This window comes from Myodes glareolus, chromosome 4, assembly GCF_982192425.1.
Source record: "Myodes glareolus chromosome 4, mMyoGla1.1, whole genome shotgun sequence".
NCBI lineage: Eukaryota > Metazoa > Chordata > Mammalia > Rodentia > Cricetidae > Myodes > Myodes glareolus.
The window spans coordinates 121,146,540-121,173,270 of NC_142029.1; the positions used below are offsets into that span (position 1 = coordinate 121,146,540).

General features: G+C 38.6%; 1 protein-coding gene across 1 annotated transcript in view; it reads right to left on the reverse strand.

Moving 5' to 3' along the window:
• Gucy1a2 (guanylate cyclase 1 soluble subunit alpha 2) overlaps window positions 1-26,731 on the reverse strand; it is a 331,775-nt gene that overhangs the window by 71,908 nt on the left and 233,136 nt on the right. The window contains exon 6 of the mRNA XM_087905901.1: window positions 20,535-20,678. Within this exon, the coding sequence (XP_087762027.1) occupies window positions 20,535-20,678 (144 nt within the window). The remainder of the gene's footprint in view (window positions 1-20,534; window positions 20,679-26,731) is intronic.

Sequence of the window (26,731 nt, forward strand, 5' to 3'; positions counted from 1 at the left end):
TTATTGATTTTTATTGAGCTCTACATTTTCCTCTGCTTCCCTCCCTGCAGAGATTTTCAAAAGGACTTGTGGTGCTGAATTACTACTGGCACTTTTAACACTCAGGAAATTATAGAGAGTTACCTTTTCATGATTAAAAAATAGTAAAAAAATTGAAGTAATGTCAAAACAATGGGAGATATCTTCTGGGGCTAACCCAGACCATTCCTGTTATTTAGGACATACAACTGTCTTTGGTACATGTTGTCTTTTGACATCACTGAACTGGATCAAATAACTTCAGTTTTTAAAGGAATGTATTCTTCAGGCCTATGCCTTATATCTCTTTGTTTTTTCATACTCATAAAAACAAAAACATTGATTTAACATAATTGTGATTGGTTAGTTAGTTACAGATGTTTTGGTTTTTCAAGGGTCATTTTATATTCTGTATTTTTGAGTATTTTTGTATTTTGAAATATTTTAAACATTTTAAAAGTTTAAGATGTAAGATTTCAATACAGAATATCAAATATAAAACAAAACTTGGAGCAACAATATAATTACATCAATAAAACATTGTACATAACTTTTTAAAACAATATAAGCTCTTCTTTCTATACTGTAAAATTCAAGTTGCTAATTTTCTAATTTGAGAAAAAAGTTGAGAAAGAAATCATAGAATCATCACCATTCACAATAGCCACACATAGCATAAAATACCTTGGGGTAACACTAACCAAAGAAGTTAAAGGACTGTTCTATAATAACTTTAAGTTTTTGAAGAAAGAAAGTAAAGAAGATATTAGAAAAAAGAAAGATCATCCATGCTCTTGGATAGGAAGGATCAAAATAATAAAAATGGCAATCCTAACAAAAGCAATTTACAGATTCAATGTAATCCCCATCAAAATCTCAAAACAATTCTTCACAGACATTGACTTAACAACATTCAACTTTATGTGGGAAAAACCAAAAACCCAGGATAATCAAAAAATCCTGTATAATAAAGGAAGTTCTGGAGGCATCACCATCTTTGACATTAAACTCTATAATAAAGCTACAGTAATAAAAAGAGCTTGGTATTGGCATAAAAACAGACAGGTTGGCCAATGGAATTGAATTAAAGACCTGGATATGAATTCACACAACTGTAAACACCTGATTTTTGACAAAGAAGCTAAAATTATATAATGGAAAAAAGAAAACATCTAAAACAAATAGTGCTGGCATAACTGGATATAAAAGAATGCAAATAGATCCACACCTACCTCCATGCACTAAACTCAAGTCCAAATCGATTAAAGACCTCAATATAAATCCAACCACACTGAACCTGAAGTTGCATGAACTTCAATGCAATAGTACAGAAGAATACTTCTGAAACAAAAATACTGAGAGCAACAATAAATAACTGGGACCTCCTGAAACTGAGAAATTTCTGTAAGGCAAAGGAAATAGTCAATAAGAGAAAAGGTAGCATATAGAATTAGAAAAGATCTTCAACAACCATATATCACACAGAGAACTGATCTCTAAAATATATAAATAACTTAAGAAATTAGACATCAAAATATCAAATAAACCAATTAAAACATGGGGTACAGATTTAAATGGAGAATTCTCAGCAGAATAATTTCAAATAGCTGAAAGACTCTTAAGAAAATTTTTAATATCCTTAACAGTCAGGGAAATGCAGATCAAAAAACTCTGAGATGCCATCTTATTTATACCTGTCAGAATGGCTAAGTTCAAAAAATACCAGTAATAGTTTATGCTGGATAGGATGTGGAGTAATGGGAACACTCCTCCATTGCTGGTAGGAATACAAACTTGTACAACCACTCCAGAAATCAGTATGGAGGTTTCTCAGAAAATTAAGAATGAACTTACCTCAAGACCCAGCAATACCACTCTTGGGCATGTACCAAAAAGGATGAGCATGGTGTGTACCCACTCATAAGTGAGTGAGTACTAGCTATAAATCAATGGATAAATAGCCTATAGTCCATGAACCCAGAGCAGCTAAGTAACAAGGAGTACCCTAAGAGAAACATACATAGATCTTCCTGGAAAGGGGAAACAAACAAGATTTCCTGAGAAAATTAGAGATCATGTATTCCCTGTCTTCCCTGTTCCTCAAGGCCAAAGCACAGGATCCAAGAAATGTTTACGTTAACCAGCCTAGCTTCCTCTGCACGATTCTGCCAGCAGGAGGGGATTAGTTCAGAACCTTGTTTCCATCTTTGCTATGGTAATTTCACCTGCTAAGGAGGGTTCTCACAGGTGCCCTGAATCTCCTCCTATCTGTCTGTCAGGGTTCCCAGCTCGGTACCCCCTGCCTGAAAGCTCCTGCCACTCGGCGCCAGGTGCTCAACACCTTGATCTCACTACTACCTGGGAGGGGGCTCTCCACTTCTGGGGCAAAAGTATTTAACCCTGGATTAAGTTTAAATAAACGGGCATTCTCCTCCTCTTGAGAATGACTCAAACTCTGTATGTGTGTGTGCGTCTTGTGTTTTAACCCCTAGGACCTTATCCAGCTGGTGAAAGGTATGGATTTGCGGTCAATACCAGTTGGGTGGTGATGCAGACCCCGTGGCGTGGAACACTTGCCACAAATGGAGGCCCTGCTGGGATGTGTATCGGAGAAAAAGCACCCACGTTCTGCACATCTGTGGTGCCTGTTTACGAGTTTCTGGGAAAGTAGGAATCCATAGAGGTCGCCCTCAAAAATAGGCTGGCCAGCTGTGTATGGTAAGGGTGTATTGGGTTTTGAGATGCGAGTATCTCTGTTCTTGTTGAGAACTGGGAAGCTGGTTACAGGCCAATTGTCAGTGTTTTTAGAGAAGCACCAGCATTTTTAATGTAGACGACACTACACGGGAATTTCCTAAGACAGTTTTCTTCTATGAGGTAATTAAATGCCTAATTTTTATGAGAGAGCTCAATCCCTGGCTTTACTAGCACAGGGGCTTTAATTTTTTATTAAAGAGAACAGGCTGGCGGCTGCAGCTTGCGCCCCAGCAATAGTTCGTTTCCTGGGGGATGCACTTAGAGCCAAAGGAAAAGAAAAGAGCGTTACGAACAAAATGAAAGGGCTAGAGAGGCTGGCCACACATGCCGGACGCTAGAAGGCCGTAAAAAGGCAAGAGCACAAGCAAACACAGGCAGGAGGGAGCAGCGCAGAACAGCGCCTGCCCGGAACACAGTGGGCAGAGCCGCGCGTCCTGCGATGGCTCCCACGTCCTACAGCAGCTGCGAGCGATGGGCCACAGAAACCCCCCTCCCCCCGCAGGCACGCGATGCCCCTGGGACAGGGCCAAAAGTTTTCACCATAGCCAGAAAACCACATTGGGCTGGGCATAAGTACCACAGCCAAGATGCGCATAGAAACAAAAAGAGAGAGTTGCGAACAAAAACAGAGAGCACAGCGACCTTGAGCCCCGGGCTGGTAGATGGGGCTGTGTAAAGCCTATGGTTAATGAGCCTACATGCTAGGCCGGATGTGGTCTGCCTGACGAACCCTAGGGCACGGTGCGGGCTGGGTGGCGCATTCAAGGCGCGGAGCGTGAGACCGGTAAACCAATGCACCTGGGACAAACAGGGCCTCGGGGCAGGGTCACGTACTGAGCAGGGAGATGAATATCCCCAAAACACAGGACTGGGTAACTCACGCGGGGGAGCGCAGGTGTTGCCACCTTGGCCAAGGAGCCAACAAAACAGCCATGGCACAAAGTCTGTTTCCAAGACAACGGACTCACAGACTAGAAAACAGCCTATGACAAGCAAGAAGGTCTTAAAGACAAAGCGCGGTCGCGAGACCCTGCAAGCTGGGTGCCTGGGCAGAGGCCGGCAGACTGCACTGGGCCAGGCGGGGCCATGCCTCTGTCTGGCCATGCCCGTGCGTCCCACACGTGGGACTCCGGCGGGCTGCGAGACCGCGGCTAACAACTCAAGGAGTCCCAAAAGCCCTGTGACAAGGGCCAGGCTTTGGTGGTTCAAAAGGATAGTTAAAGATCCGCCCGCCAAAGCTTAGGAGACAGTCTACAAATGGAGCGGGCCTGTGTCCTACCCCCCTGCTGTACAGCACTTCAGCTAAAGGGAAAAGGACAGTTTTGGATTAAAATAGCCTCTAGATAAACAGGTTAAAGACGCTTTTTTCCATTTCACAATTTTGCTCCTTTGCCATAAGACTGCTGTTTGTAGGCAGATAAATTCATATCCTAGATAAACTGACTTCAGTACTGTAGATCTATAGTAAGTTTAAAGTCAAAAATTGTAATAGATTCAAAAGTTCCTTGATTTACATGGGATTTTAAGATTGCTTAGGTTATCCTGAGTTTTGTCTTTTCTTATTAGGTTGAAGATTGTTTTTCTTAAAAAGTCTAAAAATTTCGTTATAAATCTAATGGACATTTACATTAAATTTGTAAATTGCTTTCAGTAATATTATCAATTTTGCTATATTAGCGCTGTCTTTACAAGACAATAGGAGATCTTTCTGTTATATGATGGCTTCAATTTCTTAAAAGGTTTAAAGTTCATTTATATTTCTTCAACGGTTAAGGATGTTATATTTGAGTATTTTTTTAAATGCCTCTCAGTCATTTTAAGTTCATCTATTGAGAGTTTTCAGTTTAGGTTTATTGCATATATTTTTATTTGATTAATTGTTCTCTGGAGTAGTAAATTATGGAGTCCTTATGTTTTTTAAAGTGGACTGGTGACTAGTGAAGAATTTCCAATTCTATATCCTGATATGTCTTGTTGACTGTTCTTTGCTACGGAAGCTTCTCAGTTCTACAAATCCTATTAATTATTTCTCTAAAATTCAGCGGGAGACAATGTGCCCCCATAAAAATGACAATTTGGATGATTCTATCCAGTTGTGTGAGTGCTCACATACTGGATCAGATAATTATTTTCTGACCCTGGAAAAATTCCAGGCAGAGCTAGTTCTAAAAGTCATTTAAGGGCTTGATTACTCAGCCCAATTTAAAGGCCTGTTGCAGTGGCACAGGCCAGTAAGATTTATTCTTTGGAGCAGAGACCTACAGGTCTCTAAGTTCAAGACCAGGCTACACCAACACTGGCTGTATTAAATTTTAACCTGAGTTTTTTATTATTCTTAAGTATTAACTTGGGAGAGGAGTTTGTTTATGTCTCTCCTAGAAAACCAGTCCATTTGGAAACTGCGCATGCTGTGGATTCTCCTGCTCAGAGGCCTAAAGGCAAAACAGACACTGGCGAGAGAGATCCAACAACACTGACCTGCCAACTAGAGCTGCAGGGTTCCTAAAAAGCTAGCTAAAGTGATCCAATGCCTGGACTCCACCTTCCCCCGCTCACTACCATTAATCTGTCTGTCATTGCTGTGGCGCCAAAGACGACTGCCAGTTTTTCCTTTCTTTTTTCTTATCCTGTCAGCTGATTCTGGGCGCTATGAGTAACTTCTCAACGCAGGCTAAAATGCCATGATCGTTCAAATTGAGCTAAATTTACAATTGGATACTGCAGTCAATCTTTACAAACTGGGTATGGGTTTTTGACCTCTGCTGGTCCCAAAAAGACATTTGCTGTTTTTTCTCGGACCCCGGAATACAAGATTTGCTAATTGGCTGTCATTTAATCTGGCTAGTTATTCCAGGGGCTCCATTCACTGGTGCTATTGCCCTACTCAAGGGGTGCTATTCTGAGAAGAATTTTCAGGGATTGTGTGGGCACAATCTCCTTTAGGAATGCTTATATATGCTGGAGCGTGACCTTCATGATGCCGGAGTCAGTGACTACTCAGGTCAAGTCCTTTTGACATTCGCCTCGGAGTATCTTTCAGCATAAATCTGGCTAAACTCAATGATATGTGACTAGAGAGCCTATGACGGGTAAGGTTTCTGGCAGGCTTTCCCCAACCTAAGACAGGATTGCTTTGGACCTGGACACCCTCAAAAGACGAGTAAGGGGTCTTTCTGATGCCATGCTACCCAAGACAGTCCCTAGTCATCATATTTTAAATAAAAGGGCGACATATAATGCCCTGTCTTCCCTGTTCCTCAAGACCAAAGCACAGGATGTAAGAAATGGTTATGCTAACCAGCCTAGCATCCTCTGCTCGATTCTGCCAGCAGGAGGGAATTAGTTCAGAACCTTGTTTCCATCTTTGCTATGGTAATTTCACCTGCTAAGGAGGGTTCTCACAGGTGTACTGAATCTCCTCCTATCTGTCTGTCAGGGTTCCCAGCTCTGTACCCCCTGCCTGAAAGATCCTGCCACTCGGTGCCAGGTGCTCAACACCTTGATCTCACTACTAGCTGGGAGGGGGCTCTCCACTTCTGGGGCAAAAGTATTTAACCCTGGATTAAGTTTAAATAAACGGGCATTCTCCTCCTCTTGAGAATGACTCAAACTCTGTATGTGTGTGTGCATCTTGTGTATTAACCCCTAGGACCTTATCCAGCTGGTGAAAGGTATGGATTCGTGGTCCATACCAGTTGGGTGGTGATGCAGACCCCGTGGCATGGAAAGTTCGCCAAAAACATGGGGTTGGGGAAAAGGGGAAGGCAGAAGCAGAGTAGAAGGGGAGGAGAAAAGGAGAGGGGAGGAGAAAAAGAGGAAACAAGATGATCAAGATGGGGGAACGATAGAGATGGAGAACAAGAAAAGAGATATCTTGATTAAGGGAGTTCTTATGGGGCTGGCTAGAAACCTCCAATTAGAGAAATTCTTAGGAATCCACAAGGGTGACTCCAGCTAAGACTCTAAGTGGAAAGGGTGCCTGAACTGGCCTTGCCCTGTAGTCAGATTGATGACTATCTTAAATGTCATCATAGAGCCTACATCCAGCAACTGATGGAAGGAGATACAGAAAACCACAGCAGAGCATTGCACTGAGCCGCCAAAGACCAGTTGGAGTGGGAGGAGTGAAAATACAAGCAAAGAGGTCAAGACCATGATGTGTACATGCACTGAAACAGCTTACCTGAGCTAATGGGAGCCCAACAACTCCAGCCTGACAGTGATAGAATCAGCATAAAACCATACTAGGTCCTCTGAATGATGGTGACAGTTGTATGTATGGCTGGGGCAGACTGGGGCCACTGGCAGTAAAAGCAGGATTTATCCCTACTGCTTGTTCTGGCTTTTTTTGGAACCTGTTCTCTCTTGAGGGCTACTTTGCTCAGCGTAGATATACTGGGGAGGGCCTTGGACCTTCCTCAAAACAATGTGCTAAACTTTGTTGACTCCACAAGGGAAGACTTGCCCTCTCTGAGGAGTGGATGGGGGGGGGCGGGTGAAGGTAGGGTTAAAGTGGAGGAAGAAGGAGGAGGAAAGGGAGTGGGAAATGGAATTGACAAAATTCAACACCCCTTTATCATAAAGGTCTTGGAGAGATAAGGGATACAAGGTACATTCCTAAACAAAATAAAGGCAATATACAGCAAGACGACAGCTAACATTAAATTAAATGGAGAGACTCAAAGCCATCCCACTAAAAACAGGAACACGACAAGGCTGTCCACTCTCTCCATATCTCTTCAATATAGTGCTTGAAGTTCTAGCAATAGCAATAAGACAACATAAAGGGATCAAGGGGATTTGAAAAGTAAGAAGTTAAACTTTCGTTATTTGCAGATAATATGATAGTGTACATAAGTGACCCCAAAAACTCTACCAAAGAACTCCTACAGCTGATAAACACCTTTAGTGATGTTGCAGTATACAGTATCAACTCCAAAAAATCAGTTGCCCTCCTATACACAAAGGGTAAAGAAGCAGAGAGGGAAATCAGAGAAACTTCACCATTCACAATAGCCACAAATAGCATAAAATATCTTGGGGTAACTCTAACCAAGGAAGTGAAAGACCTATTTGACAAGAACTTTTAGTTTTTGAAGAAAGAAATTGAGGAGGATACCAGAAAATGGAAAGACCTCTACTGCTCTTGGATTGGGAGAATCAACATAGTAAAAATGGCAATTCTACCATAATCAATCTATAGATTCAATGTAATCCCCGTCAAAATCCCATCAAAATTCTTCACAGATCTTGAGAGGACAATAATCAACTTTATATGGAAAAACAAAAATACCAGGATAGTCAAAACAATCTCATACAATAAAGGAACTTCTGGAGGCATTACCATCCCTGACTTCAAACTCTATTACAGAGTTACAGTATTGAAAACAGCTTGGTATTGGCATAAGAACAGAGAAGTCGACCTATGGAATTGATTGGAAGACCCGGATATTAACCCATAAACCTATGAACACCTGATTTTTGACAAAGGGAGGTAAAAGTATACAATGGAAGAAGAAAAGCATTTTTAACAAATGGTGGTGGCATAACTGGCTGTCAACCTGTCGAAGAATGAAAGTAGATCTATATCTATCACCATGCACAAAGCTCAAGTCCAAATGGATTAAAGACCTCAACATTAATCTGACCACATTGAACCTGATAGGAGATAAAATGCGAAGTAGTCTACAAGACATGGGCACAGGAGACCACTTCCTAGGGAAAACACCAGTAGCACAGACAATAAGAGAATAAATGAATAAATGGGACCTCCTGAAACTGAGAAGCTTTTGTAAAGCAAAGGACACTGACAGTAAGACAAAAAGGCTACCTTCTGACTGGGAGAAGATCTTCACCAACCCTTCATCAGACAAAGGTCTGATCTCCAAAATATACAAAGAACTCAAGAAACTAGACACTAAAACTCTAAATAACCCAACTAAAAAATGGGGTACTGAACTGAACAGAGAACTTACAACAGATGAACTTGGAATGCCCAAAAGGCACTTAAGGTCATGCTCAACCTCCTTAGCGATCAAGGAAATGCAAATCAAAACAACTTTGAGATATCATCTTCCACCTGTCAGAATAGCTAAAGTCAAAAACACCAATGATAGCCTATGCTGGAGAGGATGTGGAGAGAGGGGAACACTCATCCATTGTTGGTGGGAATGCAAACTTGTGCAGCCACTGTGGAAATCAGTGTGGCGGTTTCTCAGGAAACTGGGAGTCAACCTCCCTCGGGACCCAGCAATTCCACTCTTGGGAATATACCCAAGAGATGTCCTATCATACTACAAAAGCATTTGTTCAATGGAAGTAGACAAGATTGCCAGGCAAACTTGGATGCACGGGGGCGGGGGGGGGGGGGATGGATGTAAGAGGAGATGGTTAGAGAGAAGGGAGAAGAGGAGGATTCGAGACAGCTTGGGGGAATGGGATGGGGAAAGAGAGGAAGGATGGATATGGGAGCAGGGAAGTAAATATCTCAACTAAGGGAGCCATTTTAGGAATTGCAAGAGACTTGATTCTAGAGTGGTTCACAGGTCCAAGGAGAGGTCCTTAGTTTGTTCCCTAGCCAGCAGAGGAGAGGGTGCCTGAACGGGCCTTGGCCCATAACCATACTGATGAATATTTTGCATATCACCATAAAACCTTCATCTGGTGATGTATGGAGAGAGAGAGACAGAAACCCACACTGGAACACTGGACTTAGCTCCCTAGGTCCAAATGAGGAGCAGAAGGAGGGAGAACGTGAGCAAGGAAGTCAGGATCAGAGGGAAGCTTCATCCAGCGATGGATGGAGATAGAGACAGAGACCCACAGTGGAGCACTGGACTGAGCACCCCAAGGTCCAAATGAGGAGCAGAAGGAGGGAGAACATGAAAAAGGAAGTCAGGACCGCGAGCTGTGCGTTCACCCACTGATACAATGGGACTGATCTAATGAGAGCTCACCAAGGCCAGCTGGACTGGGACTGGATGAGCATGTGATCAAACCAGATTCTCTGAATGTGGCTGACATGGGGACTGACTGAGAGTCCATTGATAATGGCACTTGGACTTGTTTTTTCTGTATGTGCTGGCTTTTTGGGATCCTAGTCTGTTTGGATGCTCACCTTCCTAGACCTGGAGGGAGGGGGGAGGAACTTGAACTTCCCACAGGGCAGGAAACCCTGACTGCTCTTTGGACTGGAGAGGGAGGAGGAGAGAGAGTGGGGGGAGTGGGAGGGTGTTGGGAGGAGGGGAGGAAGTAGAAATTTTTATAAATAAATAAATTAATTAATTAAGAAAAAGAATCTATGTTTAATAAATGAATAAACAAAGAAGAACCAAAACAACAACAACAACAGCACAACAACAACAAAAACAAGCTAAAATCAGATAGGAGGGGATTTCCCCCAACTGACATATACATTGTGGAGGTGTTAAGTCATTATATGTCAGCCTCTTCTAGGAACATTGGGCAGAAGAGATGCTATCTTTAAATTAGCACTGAATCATAATGCCAGACAAGTAATCTGCTATTTCAACAAATATTTTTTAACTATCTCCAAAAGTTAGAGAAAATAAAACAGAATAATTATATTCTAAGTAGAACATAGAATTTCTATTTAATTTTTTGAAGATTTATTTTATTTTTGATTGTGTGCATTTGTGTGTGTATAGTATGTGTGTGGGTGTGTATAGTTATGTATACTTCTGTGTATGCGTCTACAGAAACAGAAGCGGAAATTTATACCCTGATGCTGGAATCATGAAAGGCTGGCAGGATCTGTCATAGACACATTAAGCCAAACTCAGGTTCTCTGGGACAACATTAAGTGCTCTCAATCTTTGAACCCTCTCTTTCATCCCAGCATCAGACAACTGTGATTTTACACAAACAAAAATTTAAAAAAAATGAAAATGAAAAGAATAAGCATGATTCATAATTGTCTTCATCTGATTTTGCCAGAAATAATTTTCCAAATAATGGCAAAGCATATTTTCCCTGTATATAACTGAATCTAATTTGGAAATAAAACATTTTGGTCAAAATATTGTTAAAAATAAGTGATGTTGGTTGGGCGCTGGTGGCACATACCTTTAAGCCCAGCACTTGGAAGGCAGAGTCAGGCAGATCTCTGTGAGTTCAAGGCAAGTCCAGTCTACAAGAGCATGACAGAATCCAAAGCTACAGAGAAACCCTGTCTCAAAAAAAATAAACAAACAAACAAACAAGTGATGTTGTTTTATTGCTTTAAAAGGAACATATAAACTTAATCAATTAAAATTTAGTTTAAAAACTAAAACCATGGAGCTAAAGAGGTAGCTCAGCAGTTAAGAAAACTTGCAGCTCTTCCAGAGGAACTGTGTTGGGGTTTCCAGCACCCACTTGTTGATTTGGGGGAGCCCACAGTGACTCCATTCTGAAAACTGAGTCCGTTTTGAGTTCAAGCTTCTCTGCTTATTTAGTATTGGAAGCAGTGAGAATGCTTTGATAAAATCCATGAGAAAGAACTTCTTACCTAGTTAAATGTGTAATTTCATACTGCTGAAAATTGCAGGAGGTACATTGTGAGAGATTATGAAACTACTTGTTTTTTGATTCAGTTACAGAATAAGGATATAGTTTTCTTAAGACGTTTGCCTATACTGTGTCAGTATTGTTTTACGTCTGCCTTTTAGTTTGTTTGTATATAAGCAGGTTGAGAAATAAACTTAGTGCTTCAGTATTAACTGACAGCCCTCCCTACTCTGTTCTGTCTTCTGTTTTTCTTTAATCATCAAGATTCTTTTCAGGTACCCTAGTTGACTTGTCAACTGGCTCCAACACTGATTCATAACCATCTATAGTTTAAGGGGATGCAACATTTTTTTCTGATCGCTATGGGCACCAATAACCTGGTATACAGACACACACACACATACACACACACACACATTTATATATTTAATAGATACATTTATTAAAAAATAACTCCCAGGCAATGAAAAATTGTATCTCCAATGTATATAGAAGGTCAATGTGAGTTAACAAAAAACCTTGGAAGATGTACCTAAGAAGACCAATACTTTGGATGGTTCTGTAGAACTAGGGGTATAGAAGCTCTTTAACAATACAAAGTATAGATCTTATTAAAACCTCTTTACTATGAGATGAGATTTAAGAGGTAAAACTAAAGGCATAAGCAGGGCTGCTGATGCGAGTCAGGTAGTAAAAGTACCTATCACCAAGCATGCTGTTGACTTGAATTCAATCCCCATGATCTACATGGAAGTAGGAGAGAATCAACTCCTGCAAGTTGTTTCCTGATCTGATCTACACACACACACACACACACACACACACACACACACTCACACATGCACACAATATGAATGAATGAGTGAAAAAATAAATGAAAGTAAAATGTATAAACTAAAATTAAAAATACAAGGTCGGACTATACTAAAATTCATTAGTCTTAGCACTCAAAGTCTAAGCTAAGTCATCTAATTTCTTTTTTTCAGAGCTTCTTGCTTTTGCATGTATTTTTTATAGGATTGTAATATCAGCCTGAATCTTAAGCTATTTCTGCAATGTTATATGTATAATCCTCACTACTGAAATATTAATAGCAAGAATAATTTGATATGTAGGAGACAAGAACATGATTTAAAAAATTAAGTGAAATATTTTAATAGACCAAAGGAACATAATGTAAAAGACCATGGGGGTTTTGAAACATGGACTTATACATTCTTGACATAAACTATTAGAAATTGTAATTAGTCAAAATTTACACTAGTAAGATTGTGTACTGTTATGTATGCTATTTGCTACCCCTAGAGAGTTACTTCTACAAGGTTCAACTACAAACATATCTACAAAAGTATAATTAAACTAAGGGTTGGAGAAATGACTCAGTTGATAAAAATACAAGTATTCAAGCATGAGTACTCATTCTTGGATCCTCAGACACCCATGTAAATGTCAGGAACTCATGGTGGCCCAACAACATTCCAGTTTCTAAAGGCATCCTCCAGAGCAAGTTAACTAAGAAGACTAGTTAAATTTTGGAACTCTTGGTTTGGCTGAAAGACCCTTGCCTTAATGAGCAATATGGTAGAGCAATCAAATTGATTTTTCATGTCACTTTAAACCTTCAAATGCATTCAGCCTTCAAATGTGTACACAGATACACCTGTACATATGTGTGTTCCCTTAAAAAGCATGTATATACATGCAAACACAGTGCATATACACATGGAAAATAGAAAACAAAGAAAGTAAAGTGGAATATGTCTAATAGATATATAGAACAAGCAGGAGTAGTTATACTCACTGGAATAGCAAGGAGTTCATATAAAACCTAGACAATTCTGTCTGACCACCAAAGCTTTTTTTGGAAAAGCTTTTTTTCTTAGATAGAAGAATTTGAGCTGAGAATATACACTTTTTCTCACTGTAAGCATCAATTAGAATGTCCTATAAACAAAACTAGGTAGTGGTGGTGCACACTTTTAATCTCAGCACTTGGGAGGCAAAGGCAGGTGGATTTCTGTGAGTTTGAGGCCAGCCTGGTCTACAAGAGATAGTTCCAGGACAGGCTCCAAAACTACAGCAAAACCCTGTCTTGAAAAACAAAAGAAAAAAAGAAATGTTCTATAAATAAATCAGAATTATAGAAAAAAAGTTATCAAATAAGTAGTTTTTCTTTTGCTAAACAATCTCAAAAGTTATATTTCCATTTGATTAATTAAATATTGCAGTATTTGCAAACAGAAAGTCACTCTAAATATTAAAATAACATTAGATGCCATTTTCAAATAATAACAATTAAACTAATTAAATATTAATTGCTTTATAATCTCAGAAAATCCTGTAAACTCATCATCAGATGAAGTTTGAAGACCTGCAATGTAATGCATTACAATACATGCAAATTACATGTTAATATTTCTGCCATTGGATTAAGCAGTTAGAAAGCATTCATACTATTTATGTGATTTGCAATTAAGATTGCTAAACACATTAGTATGCAATGTGACTTTATGTCATTTTTTCTAATATTTCACAAAATCTCTATAATTGCATCATTATGTAAAATGCACTGTTCTCTGAACTAATGGAGAAAACTTGAGTTTTTATGAAATGAAATTAATGAAAATATTTTAATGGTTCCAGAATTAAGACATAGACATTTAGATATACCCAACCTTCTATAAAAAGCCTCTAAAAAGAGAAAATTTTGTTTTTCTAATAAACTTATAACCTCATTTTCTAACTCTTTTTAACACTTTTTACTTTTAAGCATAAAATCCAGATGGTAAAAAGCTATTCTATATAAATCAAATGTAAAGAAGGTTCAATGGCTTTTTAAAAGGCAGTGTTAACAAAATCTTGATGGAATAGTTTTCCATAGTTTATTATACGGATAGAACACATTATATGTGATGTATAGGCATTTTCTAAAACCACTCTTTCAGTTTCATGAGAGAAATCAAAGGCAATGTGGTAGAGATTTACAGACTGAAGAAACAAAAATACATGTTCACTATTCTAAGATATTCTAGTTTTATTTCTGTCACAATTAACCTAGCAAAAAGCAATTGAGGGTTGAAAGGGCTTATTTGTCTGAAAAGTTCAGGAAACTGTCAGTTACAAAGGTCAAGTTCAGGCAAGAGCTTAAGATATCATATCCACAGTCAATATCATCAGAGAAGCTTATTCTTGCAGTAGATAGTAATGAATACATGAATGCACAACTCAACAATCACAAAATGAGATTTTGTAGCATTGAGACCTAAGACTCAGAAATCTATGAAAAAGAGGACAAGGGTTGAAGAAGGACACTTAAAAGAAATCTCACACTAGCTCAGAATTAAGAAATAGACAGTTGTTTATTTAGGGGTAGACTCACAAATCAGAATCCTCTGCTGGAAGGGAGCACAGAAACTGAATCATGTAGCTGGAAAAGAGAGCTGACGCATGCAGGCTCTATGTCGGCATAAATAGTACAAGAGGCCACGCCCGAGTGTGGCTATAGGATTTCCTAAGGCAAAGGGTAGACTTGAAGTGTCAGAGGTAGCTGAGTAGTACTCTAATGTGTAGATGTGCCATAATTCTTTATCCATTCTTTCATTGAAGGGCATCTAGGTTGTTTCCAGGTTCTGGCTATTACAAAAAGTGCTGCTAGGAACATAGCTGAACAATTGCTTTTGTAGTATGATTGGGCATCTCTTGGATATATTCCCAAGAGTGGTATTGCTGGATCCTGAGATAGGTTGAGTCCCAATTTTCTGAGGAAAAGCCACACTGATTTCCAAAGTGGTTGTACAAGTTTGCATTCCCAACAGCAAGGGATGAATGTTCCTCTTACTCCACATCCTCTCCAGCATAGGTTATCAATGGTGTTTTTGATTTTAGCCATTCTGATGGTATCTCAAAGTTATTTTGATTTGCATTTCCCTGATAGCTAAGGAAGTTGAACACATCCATAATTATCTTTTGTCCATTTGAATTTCTTCTCTTGAAAATTCTCTGTTAAGTTCAGTACCCCCATTTTAAAATTGGGTTATTTAGAATTTTAATGTTTAATTTCTTGAGTTCTTTATATATTTTGGAGATCAGACCTTTGTCTGATGTGGGGGTGGTGAAGATATTCTCCGATTCAGCAGGATGCCTTTCTGTCTTACTGACAGTATCCTTTGCTTTACAGAACCTATCAGTTTCAGGAGGTCCCATTTATTCATTGTTGTTCTTATTGTCTGTGCTATTGGGATTATACATAGGAAGTAGTCTCCTGTGCCCAAGTATTGCAGGCTACTTCCCACTTTCTCTTCTATCAGGTTCAGTGTGGTCAGATTTATATTGAAGTCTTTAATCCATTTGGACTTGAGTTTTGTGCATGGTGATAGATATGGATCTATTTGGATTCTTCTACAGGTTGACAAACAGTTATGCCAGCACCATTTGTTAAAGATGCTTTCTTTCTTCCATTGTATTAATTTAGCTTCTTTGTCAAAAATCAGGTGTTCATATGTTTGTGGATGAATATCCAGATTTTCGAATTTATTACATTGGTCAACGTCTGTTTTTATGTCAATACCAAGCTGTTTTAATTACTGTTATTCTGTAACAGAGTTTGATGTCAGAGATGGTAATGTTTCTGGACGTTCCTTTACTGTATAGGATTGTTTTGGCTATCCTGGGTTTGTTTTTCCATATAAAGTTGATTATTTTTGTCATCTTAAATTTTGTATGCAAATGGATGGAAATAGAAAACACTATTCTGAGTGAGATCACCCAGACCCAAAAATATGAATATGGTATGTACTCATTCATTAGTGGACTTTAGTCATAAACAAAGGACATTGAACCTATAGTTCACAATCCTAGAAAAGCTAAGTAATAAGGTGAACCCAAAGAAAAATATATATATAGATCCTCCTGGAAATTGGAAGCAGACAAGATTGTCAGGCAAAAGTTGGAAGCATGGGAAGTGGGGGTGGGGCGGGGGGAAGGGGAGAGAGAGAGAGAGAGAGAGAGAGAGAGAGAGAGAAAGGAGAAGGGGAGGGTTAGGGAGAGCTGGGGGTGAGTGGGATGGTTGAGATGGAAGAAGGACGGATATGAGAGCAGGAAAGAAGATATCTTAATTAAGAGAGCCATTTTGGGGTTGACAAGAGGTTTGGATCTAGAGGGGTTCCCTGGTGTCCACGGGGATGACCCCAGCTAGGACCCTGGTTAGTGGAGGAGAGAGTGCCTGAACTGGTCTTGTCCCATAGTCAGACTGATGACTATCTTGAATATCACCATAGAACTTTCATCCAGGACAGATGGAGATAGAGACAGAGACACACATCGGAGCACTGGACTGAGCTCCCAAGGTCCAACTGAAGAGCCGAAGGAGGGAGACGATGAGCAAGGAAGTCATGACTGCGAGGAGTTGGTCCACTCACTAAGACAGTGTGCCTGATCTAATGGGAGCTCACGAAAGTCAACTGGACTAGGACTGAAGGAGCATGGGATCAAACTAGACCCTCTGAATGTGGCTGACAATTGGGCCAGACTGAGAAACCAATGATAATGGCACCGGGATTTGTCTCTACTGCATACACTGGCTTTTGGGGATCCTAGTCTATTTGGATGCATACCTTCCTAAGCCTGGATGGAGTGGCGAGGGCCTTGGACTTCCCACATGGCAGGGTACACTGCCCTCTCTTAGGCTGGGGGCAGTGGGGGAAGGGTGAGTGGGGGAGCGGGAGGGAAACGGAAGAAGGGGAGGAAATGGAAATTTTGAATGGTATTATTTATAAAGCAATAAAAAGCAATAAAAAGAAATTTTAAAAAAAGAGTCAGAGGTAGTGGTTGTCTCCAAAGAAACAGCATCTTCCAGACACAGCAGAATTGATACACACATGAGACTTTGAAAACGCTCAAAAATGTATGCAGGTTCAATCCAGACAAAATTCCAGCAGTAAGAAGGCAAAGTGGGCACAAATATCCACTCATAAATAGGGAGTTGTTTGCAAATGATACCTGCTGGGAAAGGGGAAACTAGTTTTTTCCAGTTGAGTGTCGCTGGGCACATAAATCACACTCCAGGGCAGGTCCTATGTTCAGGCGGAGTTACCCAACACAAAACAAATTTCTTTTATGCATGTAATTGAAAATGGTGTGTGTTACTAATTTTCTTCTGTTTTTTCTATTTTGTTATTTTCCCTTTTTATTTATTTATTTATTTATTGAGAACGTTAAGTTGGATGGGTAGGAAGGTGGGGAACACAAAATGGAAGGAGCTGGGGGAGCCATCATTATAAGATATCTCTTAGACCTATAAAAAACTGTTAGTTCATTATTCAAATGATAAAAGGCTTGGCAAGCTCTCCTTTGTATAACTATTGCAACATTGACAGCAGAGCATAAAACTCTCATTAAACAAACAGCAGGTCATTTAATAGTTCTGCTGCAACATCCAACCTTTCATAATGAAAATTTTTTTCATACACTTGAAGATGTGTCCCTGGTAAGGAGCTTGAACATATTTAAAAACCAAATTCATAATTCAAAAAGGAATCCCCATCTTTGAAAACACTATAAATTAGCAAAAGTCTGAAATTGTTAAAGTGGCTTTATTATTTTTATTTCTATTTCTCCATTCTTCATAAATCTTTATGAACATTTCCTCTTCTGATTTAATAGGACTCACTGATTCATGAGATGGAGTAAATAGTACAACCCACAAATGGAAATATTAACAAGCACCCTATAAAATGCAATTCTCTGGTTCTGGTAATCAGAGTTTGTTGTGACGATACTAAGAATCAATTTTAAGTATTAAATCCTCTATCAGAGAAAACTCAATATACAACAAAAATCTACAGAAATAAGTAAGATTGCCAGGTTAATAGGGTTGAAAATGTTGGTGTCTGGTAGTTTGCAGTAGAGCTGAGTTTGCTGTTCTGTAGTTTATTTTCCCTCTAGTGAGGGAAAGTGCCATTAATAAACGTAAAAGCTCCATGATGATGGTAATTTCAAGTTTTCTTTTCAGAGGACAATACTGGCTTGGTATCACCACTTTACAAGTGACCGGAAAACTCCACTTTTTGAAACAGTTACACCAAAACATAAAGATGCCCAAGGAAAACAGTAAAGTGAACAATTTTGCCAGCCTCCTCTTCAATCTCGTTCTTTTCTTCTAATTAATTAATTAAATAATTAGAAAACAATTTTTCTAATTGTTGGTCAAGTTAACTAAGACTTTTTTATTATAAGCTTAGAAATTCTGTGAGTTTTCCAGTTGCTTTTTGACTATCTTCAATTTTACTGTAGCAAAATTTAGCCACCTCTTCTTTTATAATTGGTAAAATTTTTATCTAATTCACAATGTATCCTTCCCACTTTAAGCCCTTAATTACATATTTATGCCTCTTCACATTAAACTGACTGGGAATTGATTGATATACAGAACCAATTTCAGATTTATTTTCACCAAATGATTTCACAGCTATGCTCCTTTATTTAATAACTCATCTTTAATCCTATTGACTAATTTCTCTTTCACAAACTATCAAATGCTCCTCTTCTCTGATGCACTTTAGTCTCATTTAGAGTCATTTAGTTTTTTTATTGTTTTGCACTATCATTTCTAGAGTTCCTTAGAATGCACTGTGTCTGACAAGTGATAAGTGTCTTTGATAAGTGTATCTCACTTCAAAAACCAGTGAAAAGAGATACATATCCCCATCATCTTTGTTGCATCATTTACAGATTTTGCACTTCACACTCCATTATTCATTTTTCCTCATTATTAAATGAGACCATTTAATTATCTGGTCTCATCAATAAGAACTTTCTCTAGAACAATCTTTTACCCTACTGATTGCTTCATTTGTGTATAGCAAACTTCTGAGCCCACTCATTCAGTTCTCTCTTCATTTCTAAAGTAGTGTGCTGATGGTTGAAAACATCTCTTGTTTCTGTTCAAATATTGCTCCTTCTTCACATTTCCAGATCCTATTATTTCTTTAAGTATATTGAACACTGTGAGTCTAATTCTGTCTAGTAATTTTGATATGTGATAATGTCATACTGGTCTTGCCCTGTTTCTGGTTTCTGTGTTCTTATGCAATCTCTCTCTCTCTCTCTCTCTCTCTCTCTCTCTCTCTCTCTCTCTCTCTCTCTCTCCCCTCTCTTCTCTCTCTCCCCTCTTACTTCACTTTCTCTACGCTCTCTCCCTCACAGTTTTATGTTCTCTTGCTGTATCAGAGAGCAATACCCGTGGAGATTTTTAAGAAAGTAGATAAAGCTGGTGTCTTCTAATAAATCAAAGGAAGAAATAATAATTTTTCAGTTTCCTTACACCATTACTAATGACCTACCATTTATATTAAATTCAGCAATTCCACCCTTTCCCATGTACACTCAACATAATTGGCAAGCTTCTCCATTTTCCGTAATTTTAGTGATGTATACAAATAGCTGTAATTTATTTATAACCTGTTTAAAATAACACTGATTTTAAATGTAAAGTTTTTTGCATCATTAATTTGACATCACATAGGAACTAGAAAGGTACAGAGATGTGAGCATATTTTCCTTCCATTTTTTCAGAACCCAAGCTTAGGGAACTTTTATAAAAGTAAAAGTTCTCTCTTGAGTTCAAGGCACTTCTCTCAGTGTGAGGGATCTGTTTAAAAAAATTGTGGTAATAGCAATTCTGGGAGTATTCTTTAGGCATTAGCAGAAAGGCAACTAGATTAACTCAGGCATTCTCAGAGATAGACTATAGATTACAGAAAGCCATTTATGCAAGACAATAATGCTAGTAATACAATTGCAATAACCAGGTGGTTTTTCAAGTTTCTTTGGTAAGTGGCTCTAAGTAGTAATTTGCACGCCCCTCTCCCCTCCCCTCAAAAGAACAATCCCAGATTTCCGAGGCCCAGAGCCTCATGAGGTGTTCTTAATCACACTTCTTATTTGTTGGTTTAGTTTGAGCTCAGGTTCTGATTTTCCTCAACAACATCACTTGAGTGGAGCAGCTTACCCACTGATATTAATGCCTTCTCCTTGGTCAAATCCTTTCATTCTTCAGTTCATGGGAATTTGCCTCCCACATTCCTTTCCTATTTGGACGACCCAAACCAATAGTTAACACTTGTCATCCCTACCATGTTTAGATTTATCAACTATAGAAAGTATAATCCTGAAGGGAATTTCTTAATCCTACCTTCGAACAAAAAGTTCATTTAAAGGTTCGTTTGTTTTTTACATTAGCTTGTTGAGGTTACCTGAATGGGTCTTCCATCAGGAGTCAGAACCTCTTCTGAAAGTTCCATCATCTTTAATGCCATCAGAGCAATGGGCTTGGCATGGCATAGGCTTTTTCTATGCAGCCCTGCTGCAACACAGTATGCATCCCCTATTGTTTCCACCTGCAGCAATCAGACAAATCAAATGCAAACATAATGAATCAGAAGAAAAATGACTAGTTGTCAGCAATCACAAATGCTGCTGAGAAACATGTCAAGTAAGCATCAGTTAATGAAGCAATTAGACAACCGATTTTAATTCAAGAAGAGTTTGCAAACAGCTATGAAAAAAATCCTCTCACTCCAGGTTACTCATTATCACCATAGATGATTACTGACATTAGGAATGACTGGAATATGATTATTCCTCCACAATAGAATTTCCAATATTTTACCTATATGGTTCCCAAATGATGACTTTCTCAATAGGCATCCTTGTATCTTTTTCAACTTTCAATCGTCTTTTGGAAAGTTTTTTGTTTCTTATCTTCAACTTTCCTACCTTTCATGTTGCCTCAGAATTCTGAATTTCATTCATCTGTAATTTGATGTCAGATCTGATCTAAGTTATTCTTAATAATTATAATGCTTAAATTTATTAAAATCCTACTTTGTGCCATTAATCATGGTAAGCACTTTTTATACATTATCCAATATTAAATAAAAGAAACTTATATAAAAATCATGATATTTTTTCTGAGAAATGTCAAACAGGATGGCAAAAAAGTCATAATTACACAATGACATAAATAGTTTAGTCCCTATTAAAGCACTCTCTGGCCCTAATATAATTCTATTGTCAGAATGAATTCTAATTGGCCATTGTTGTTTAATTGTTTAAAATATTAAACCAATATTCAATGCCCCTAATTTCCAAAGCTTTGTTGTGAGACCATTAATAGTTCATCCTACTGGAGTTTAGATGTAGACTCCTGTTTCCAGCTTTGAATGGGTTCTACAAATTCAAACTTGGATCCTTGTACAGCAAGTACTGTGACCCAGTGAGTTGTCTTCATAGTCCTGGTCCTTTTTATTTCTACATGTCATTAAATTTCAGAAGGTTGCCAGCTATGTAATTTGAAATTACCTTGTGCTTTTTTTCGGAATCAAAATTAAAAGAGAGTAATTTGTTAGTATGAATTTTATGACTTTGTGTATGGTTTGAACATATGTCTTCTTGGTTCACAACTTTTTAGAATTTGTGTTATCATCACTTTCAATATTTTCACCCTCTTTCAAGAAAAAAATGGACTTTTCTATTTTCACATACATTTTCATAATTTGTACCACAAGACTTTATATTCCATAGAGAGTGCTTGGTAGTTAATAGAATGCATGAGAACCTGCAAACTCCCAAGAATACCCATAAAAATCTAGGTGTGATGATGTGTTTTTATAATCTTAGTGCTGGGGTGGAGAGACATGAAGATATTTGAGTCTTCATAAACAGCTACCTTACCCAAGTCTATGATTCCAAGACCAATGAGAGACTCTCATTATCCAAGACTGAAACGTGCACATAAACCTTTCCAGCTGTGTATAAGCACACAAACTCTCTCTCTCTTTCTCTGTCTCTGTCTCTCTCTCTCTAACACACACACTCACACACACACACACACACACACACACACACACAAAGATTGATAAAGATGAATGACATAGAAATTTTATCTATAGGAGAGAATGTAAGAGCATGAGGTGAGTTGATGTTACCAGTTGATATACTGTATAAACACATTATAGAACAGAAAGGGTTAAATAAATAAATATGTAAAGAATATACATAAGTTCATGTAATTCATATTAAGATACTCACATAATATCATATAAAATTTGAAAACATTTGGTTTCCAAATATCAGAAATTATGATAATTGTTATAAATGATAAGATTAATTTATTTATTAATCTGGGCATAAAAATATACCATGCCAGGAATGGAGAGATTTTTCCATGGTTAACAGCACTGACTGCTCTACCATAGAAAATGAGTCCAGTCTTCAGCACCCATATGGTGGTTCAGAGCAAGCTGTAACTTTAGTACTAGGGGTCCTGGTATTCTATTTGGTTTCTTCAGATACTATATGCAACTGCAGACATACATGAAAGCTAAACTTTTATATACATGAAATATTTAAAGCTCAAAAATAAAATTTAAAAAATATAGCTTGCTATATTTTTAAATTGTATATTATATATTATGTATTATATATTTATATTATATATTAAGACACAAAACTCTTGCAATTATTTATAAATACTGAACGTAAGGGGGTGTGGGCCAAAGGAGCTTTAAACACTGTTGATTACATAGATTTGGTTAAAACGTCATGAGGTGGTAATGTGATCTCAAAATCTATCACCCTAAAGCAACAATTATTTCACATCTAAATTTAGTGATTCATTTATGTTGGAGGATTGGGTGGAGGAGAGAAATCCTTCGCACTTCTTACCCTCCATCAACAAGGATAAAGCTTCTACACCTACAACCATTCTGCAGGAGTCCTTACAGGTGCTCTGAAAGATTCCAAGATGTGACAAAGATGTATACAAAGAACTCAATAAATTGGTCATAAAAAGAACAAATAATCCAATAAAAAGTGGAGTAGAGACCTAAACAGAGAACTCTCAACAGAGGAATCTAAAATGGCTGAAAGACACTTAAGGAAATGTTCAACACCTTTAGTCATCAGAGAAATGCAAATCAAAACAACTCTGAGATTCTATCTTAAACCTGTAAGAATGGCCAAGATCAAAAACACTGATTACAATTTATGCTAAATAGGTTGTGCAGTAAAGGTAGCACTTCTGCATTTTTGGTGGAAATGCAAGCTGGTACAGCTCCTTTGGATGTCCGTGTGGCAATTTCTCAGAAAATTAGGAAACACCTCTTAGAAGAAATGAAAGTTCATTAAGCACCATCATCATTTAATCTAAACTAACCTATAAAAATCGCAAATGTTTTTCGTTTCACTTCATATAACTTGCCAAAAGAGAATCTCCCCAAAATTAGGGTTGGGGAAGGGTTTTGTTTCTATATTTTCACGAGAATGAAGACATCCAGCTAAGGAATCTGAAGACTACTGGACAAATGAGACATCTGAAGAAAAAGAACAAGTCATCCAGAAAAAAAAATGTCTCAAGAAAAAGAGTAAATTGGTCTATTAGTGTATCACATTTCCAATAGGATACAATTTCATAAATCTTCACAAATGTTTGTTTCTGTTATTCTTCTATAATGCAAACAGTCTTTTTATAGTCACAGTCCAATTAAATACTAAAGCTGGCTTTGGAGTTGGAGTGTGACTCTCTCCTTCTCTAAACCCAAACATGCTAATTAAAGTGAATTCAAAATATCCATCTCATGTCAGAAGAGCCACCTGATATGGGACTGAATAAAAGCAAATATTTAAGGACTGTTTTGTTGCCACTGATCTCATAATTTTTTGGTTTTATATTGACTCTTTAACAATTTTTTTAGGTATAAATTTTATAAGATTAATACATATAAATATATATGTATAATCTAAATTTTTGTCATTATATTAATAGTCATGTAAAATACTAATTCTAGAAAATACCTTCCTGTACATGATTTTGGGTTTGAGTCTCTATCAGTTTTCTACAGAAAACCATGAGCACACCTAACAGCAACCTTTGAAATATCCAAAAGGAGGATGGAGCCCCACAATGACCAGGACTGTAATAACACCACTAAATTGAAAAACAACATCTAATGGTCACCATTGGAATATAAATTGCTTCAAAAAAAATTTGAGGTGGCTAACTGAGATGATTCGGCCTAACAGATTACTCCAACTAGACTTGAGACAAACCCTGCACTTTTCTATTACAAAAAGAATGTACAAAAGAATAACAAAGCTACTTCTCTTAGGACTTGACAATTAACCTAAATTTTTTTTTCAGGATATCCTAAAAAGATGCCATCAACCCAGACAGAAGGAAGCAAATTTTCAAGAGGTATGTAGTTTTTCTTGTTTACCAGACACAGAAAACAGATTAAGACAGAAAGTAAATTAGATACAAGATTTTGGGTCGCCCTGCTGAGGAGTTCTTCCCAGAGAGGTGAGTGGGTGCTCACCTGGGCGGCCTGCCTGCCCAGGAAGGGAGCACAGCCCTTCCCCCCTCAGCTTCTGCGGCAGGGTCTTCTGTGTTCCAAGGAACCCCTCCCCTCCCCCCACTGATGCGGGCCCTTTGTCTCCTGGGACCTGGGAAGACCAGCTAGCCCTGTTGCACTGCTGAGGCGCTCTTCCCAGAGAGCTGAATGGGTGCTAGACTGGGCAGCCTGCCTGCCTGTCCGGGAAGGGAGCACAGCCCTTCCCCCCTCAGCTTCTGCGGCAGGATCTTCGGTGTTCCAAGGGACCCCTCCCCTCCCCCCACTGCTGCGGGCCCTTTGTCTCCTGGGTCCTGGGAAGACCAGCTAGCCCTGTTGCACTACAGAGGTGCTCTTCCCAGAGAGCTGAGTGGGTGCTAGACTGGGCAGCCTGCCTGCCTGTCCGGGAAGGGAGCACAGCCCTTCCCTCCTCAGCTTCTGACGCAGGGTCTTCGGTGTTCCAAGGGTCCCCTCCCCTCCCCCCACTGCTGCGGGCCCTATGTCTCCTGGGTCCTGTGAAGACCAGCTAGCCCTGTTGCATTGCTGAGGAGGTCTTTCCAGAGAGGGCTGAGGAGCTCTATCCAGAGAGTGCTGTGAAGTCCTACCCAGAGAGTGCTGAGGAGATGTATCCAGAAAGTGCTGAGGAGTTTCATCCAGAGTGGGGGAGATGGGCAGGCGCCAATGCAAGAATTCCTCCAATGACCTGAAAGGCAACATGACATCGCCAGAATCCAGGGAGCTCGAAACTAGAAGAATTGAACACCCTACTGCAGAAGAAATAGAAGAAATCGACTCTAAGCGCTTCTTTATGAAAATAATAGAGGAACTTAAACAGGAGGTGAAAATCTGCCGAAAAGAAATGGAAGATAAGTATAACAAAAAAATTGAGGAAATGAGTAAAGGAATGGAAGAGAAATATGCCAAAAAGTTTGAAGAAATGAGTAAATACGTAAATGAAATTCTGGGAAACCAAGAAAAAACAATCAAACAGGTAATAGAAACAGTTCAAGATTTGAAAACTGAAATGGAGTCAATGAAGAAATCACAAACCGAGGGCCGGCTGGCTATGGAAAATCTGGGTAAACGAACAGGGACTTCAGAAACAAGCTTAAACAATAGAATACAAGAGATAGAAGAAAGAATCTCAGACTCTGAGGACACCATAGAGAAATTAAACACTCTGACCAAAGAAAACAGCAAATCCAACAAATTCTAATCACAAAACATTCAGGAACTGTGGGACACAATAAAAAAACCAAATCTAAGAATAATAGGAGTAGAAGAAGGAGAAGAATTGCATTTCAAAGGTCCAGAAAATATACTCAACAAAATTATAGAAGAAAACTTTCCCATCCTAAAGAACGATATTCCTATGAAAGTTCAAGAAGCATACAGAACACCGAATAGACTGGATCAGAAAAAAACATCCCCTCGCCATATAATAATCAAAACACAAAACATAAATATTAAAGAAAAAATTTTAAGAGCTGCAAAGGAAAAAGGTCAAGTAACTTATAAAGGTAAACCTATCAGGCTTACACCGGATTTCTCTATGGAAACCATGAAAGCCAGAAGATCCTGGATAGAGTTACTGCAGAAACGAAGAGACCATGGATGCAAACCCAGACTACTATACCCAGCCAAGCTATTGTTCACTATCAACGGAGAAAACAAAATATTCCAGGATAAAAACAAATTTAAACAATATGTAGCTACTAATCCAGCCTTATAGAGAATATTAGAAGGAAAATCACTACCGAAGGAATCCAACATTCCCAACACGGCCTACAATAACTCGAACATCTAGCGACCATTCACAAGCACAAATCAAAGAAGAAAAACACATTCACTCTACTACCTAAAGAAAAAAAAATGACCAGAGTCAACAACCACTGGTCATTAATATCACTTAATATCAATGGACTCAATTCACCTGTAAAGAGGCACAGACTTAGAGATTGGATACGAAAACAGGATCCAACATTCTGCTGTTTACAAGAAACACACCTCAACCACAAAGACAGACACCTACTCAGAGTAAAGGGTTGGGAAAAGGTTTTCCA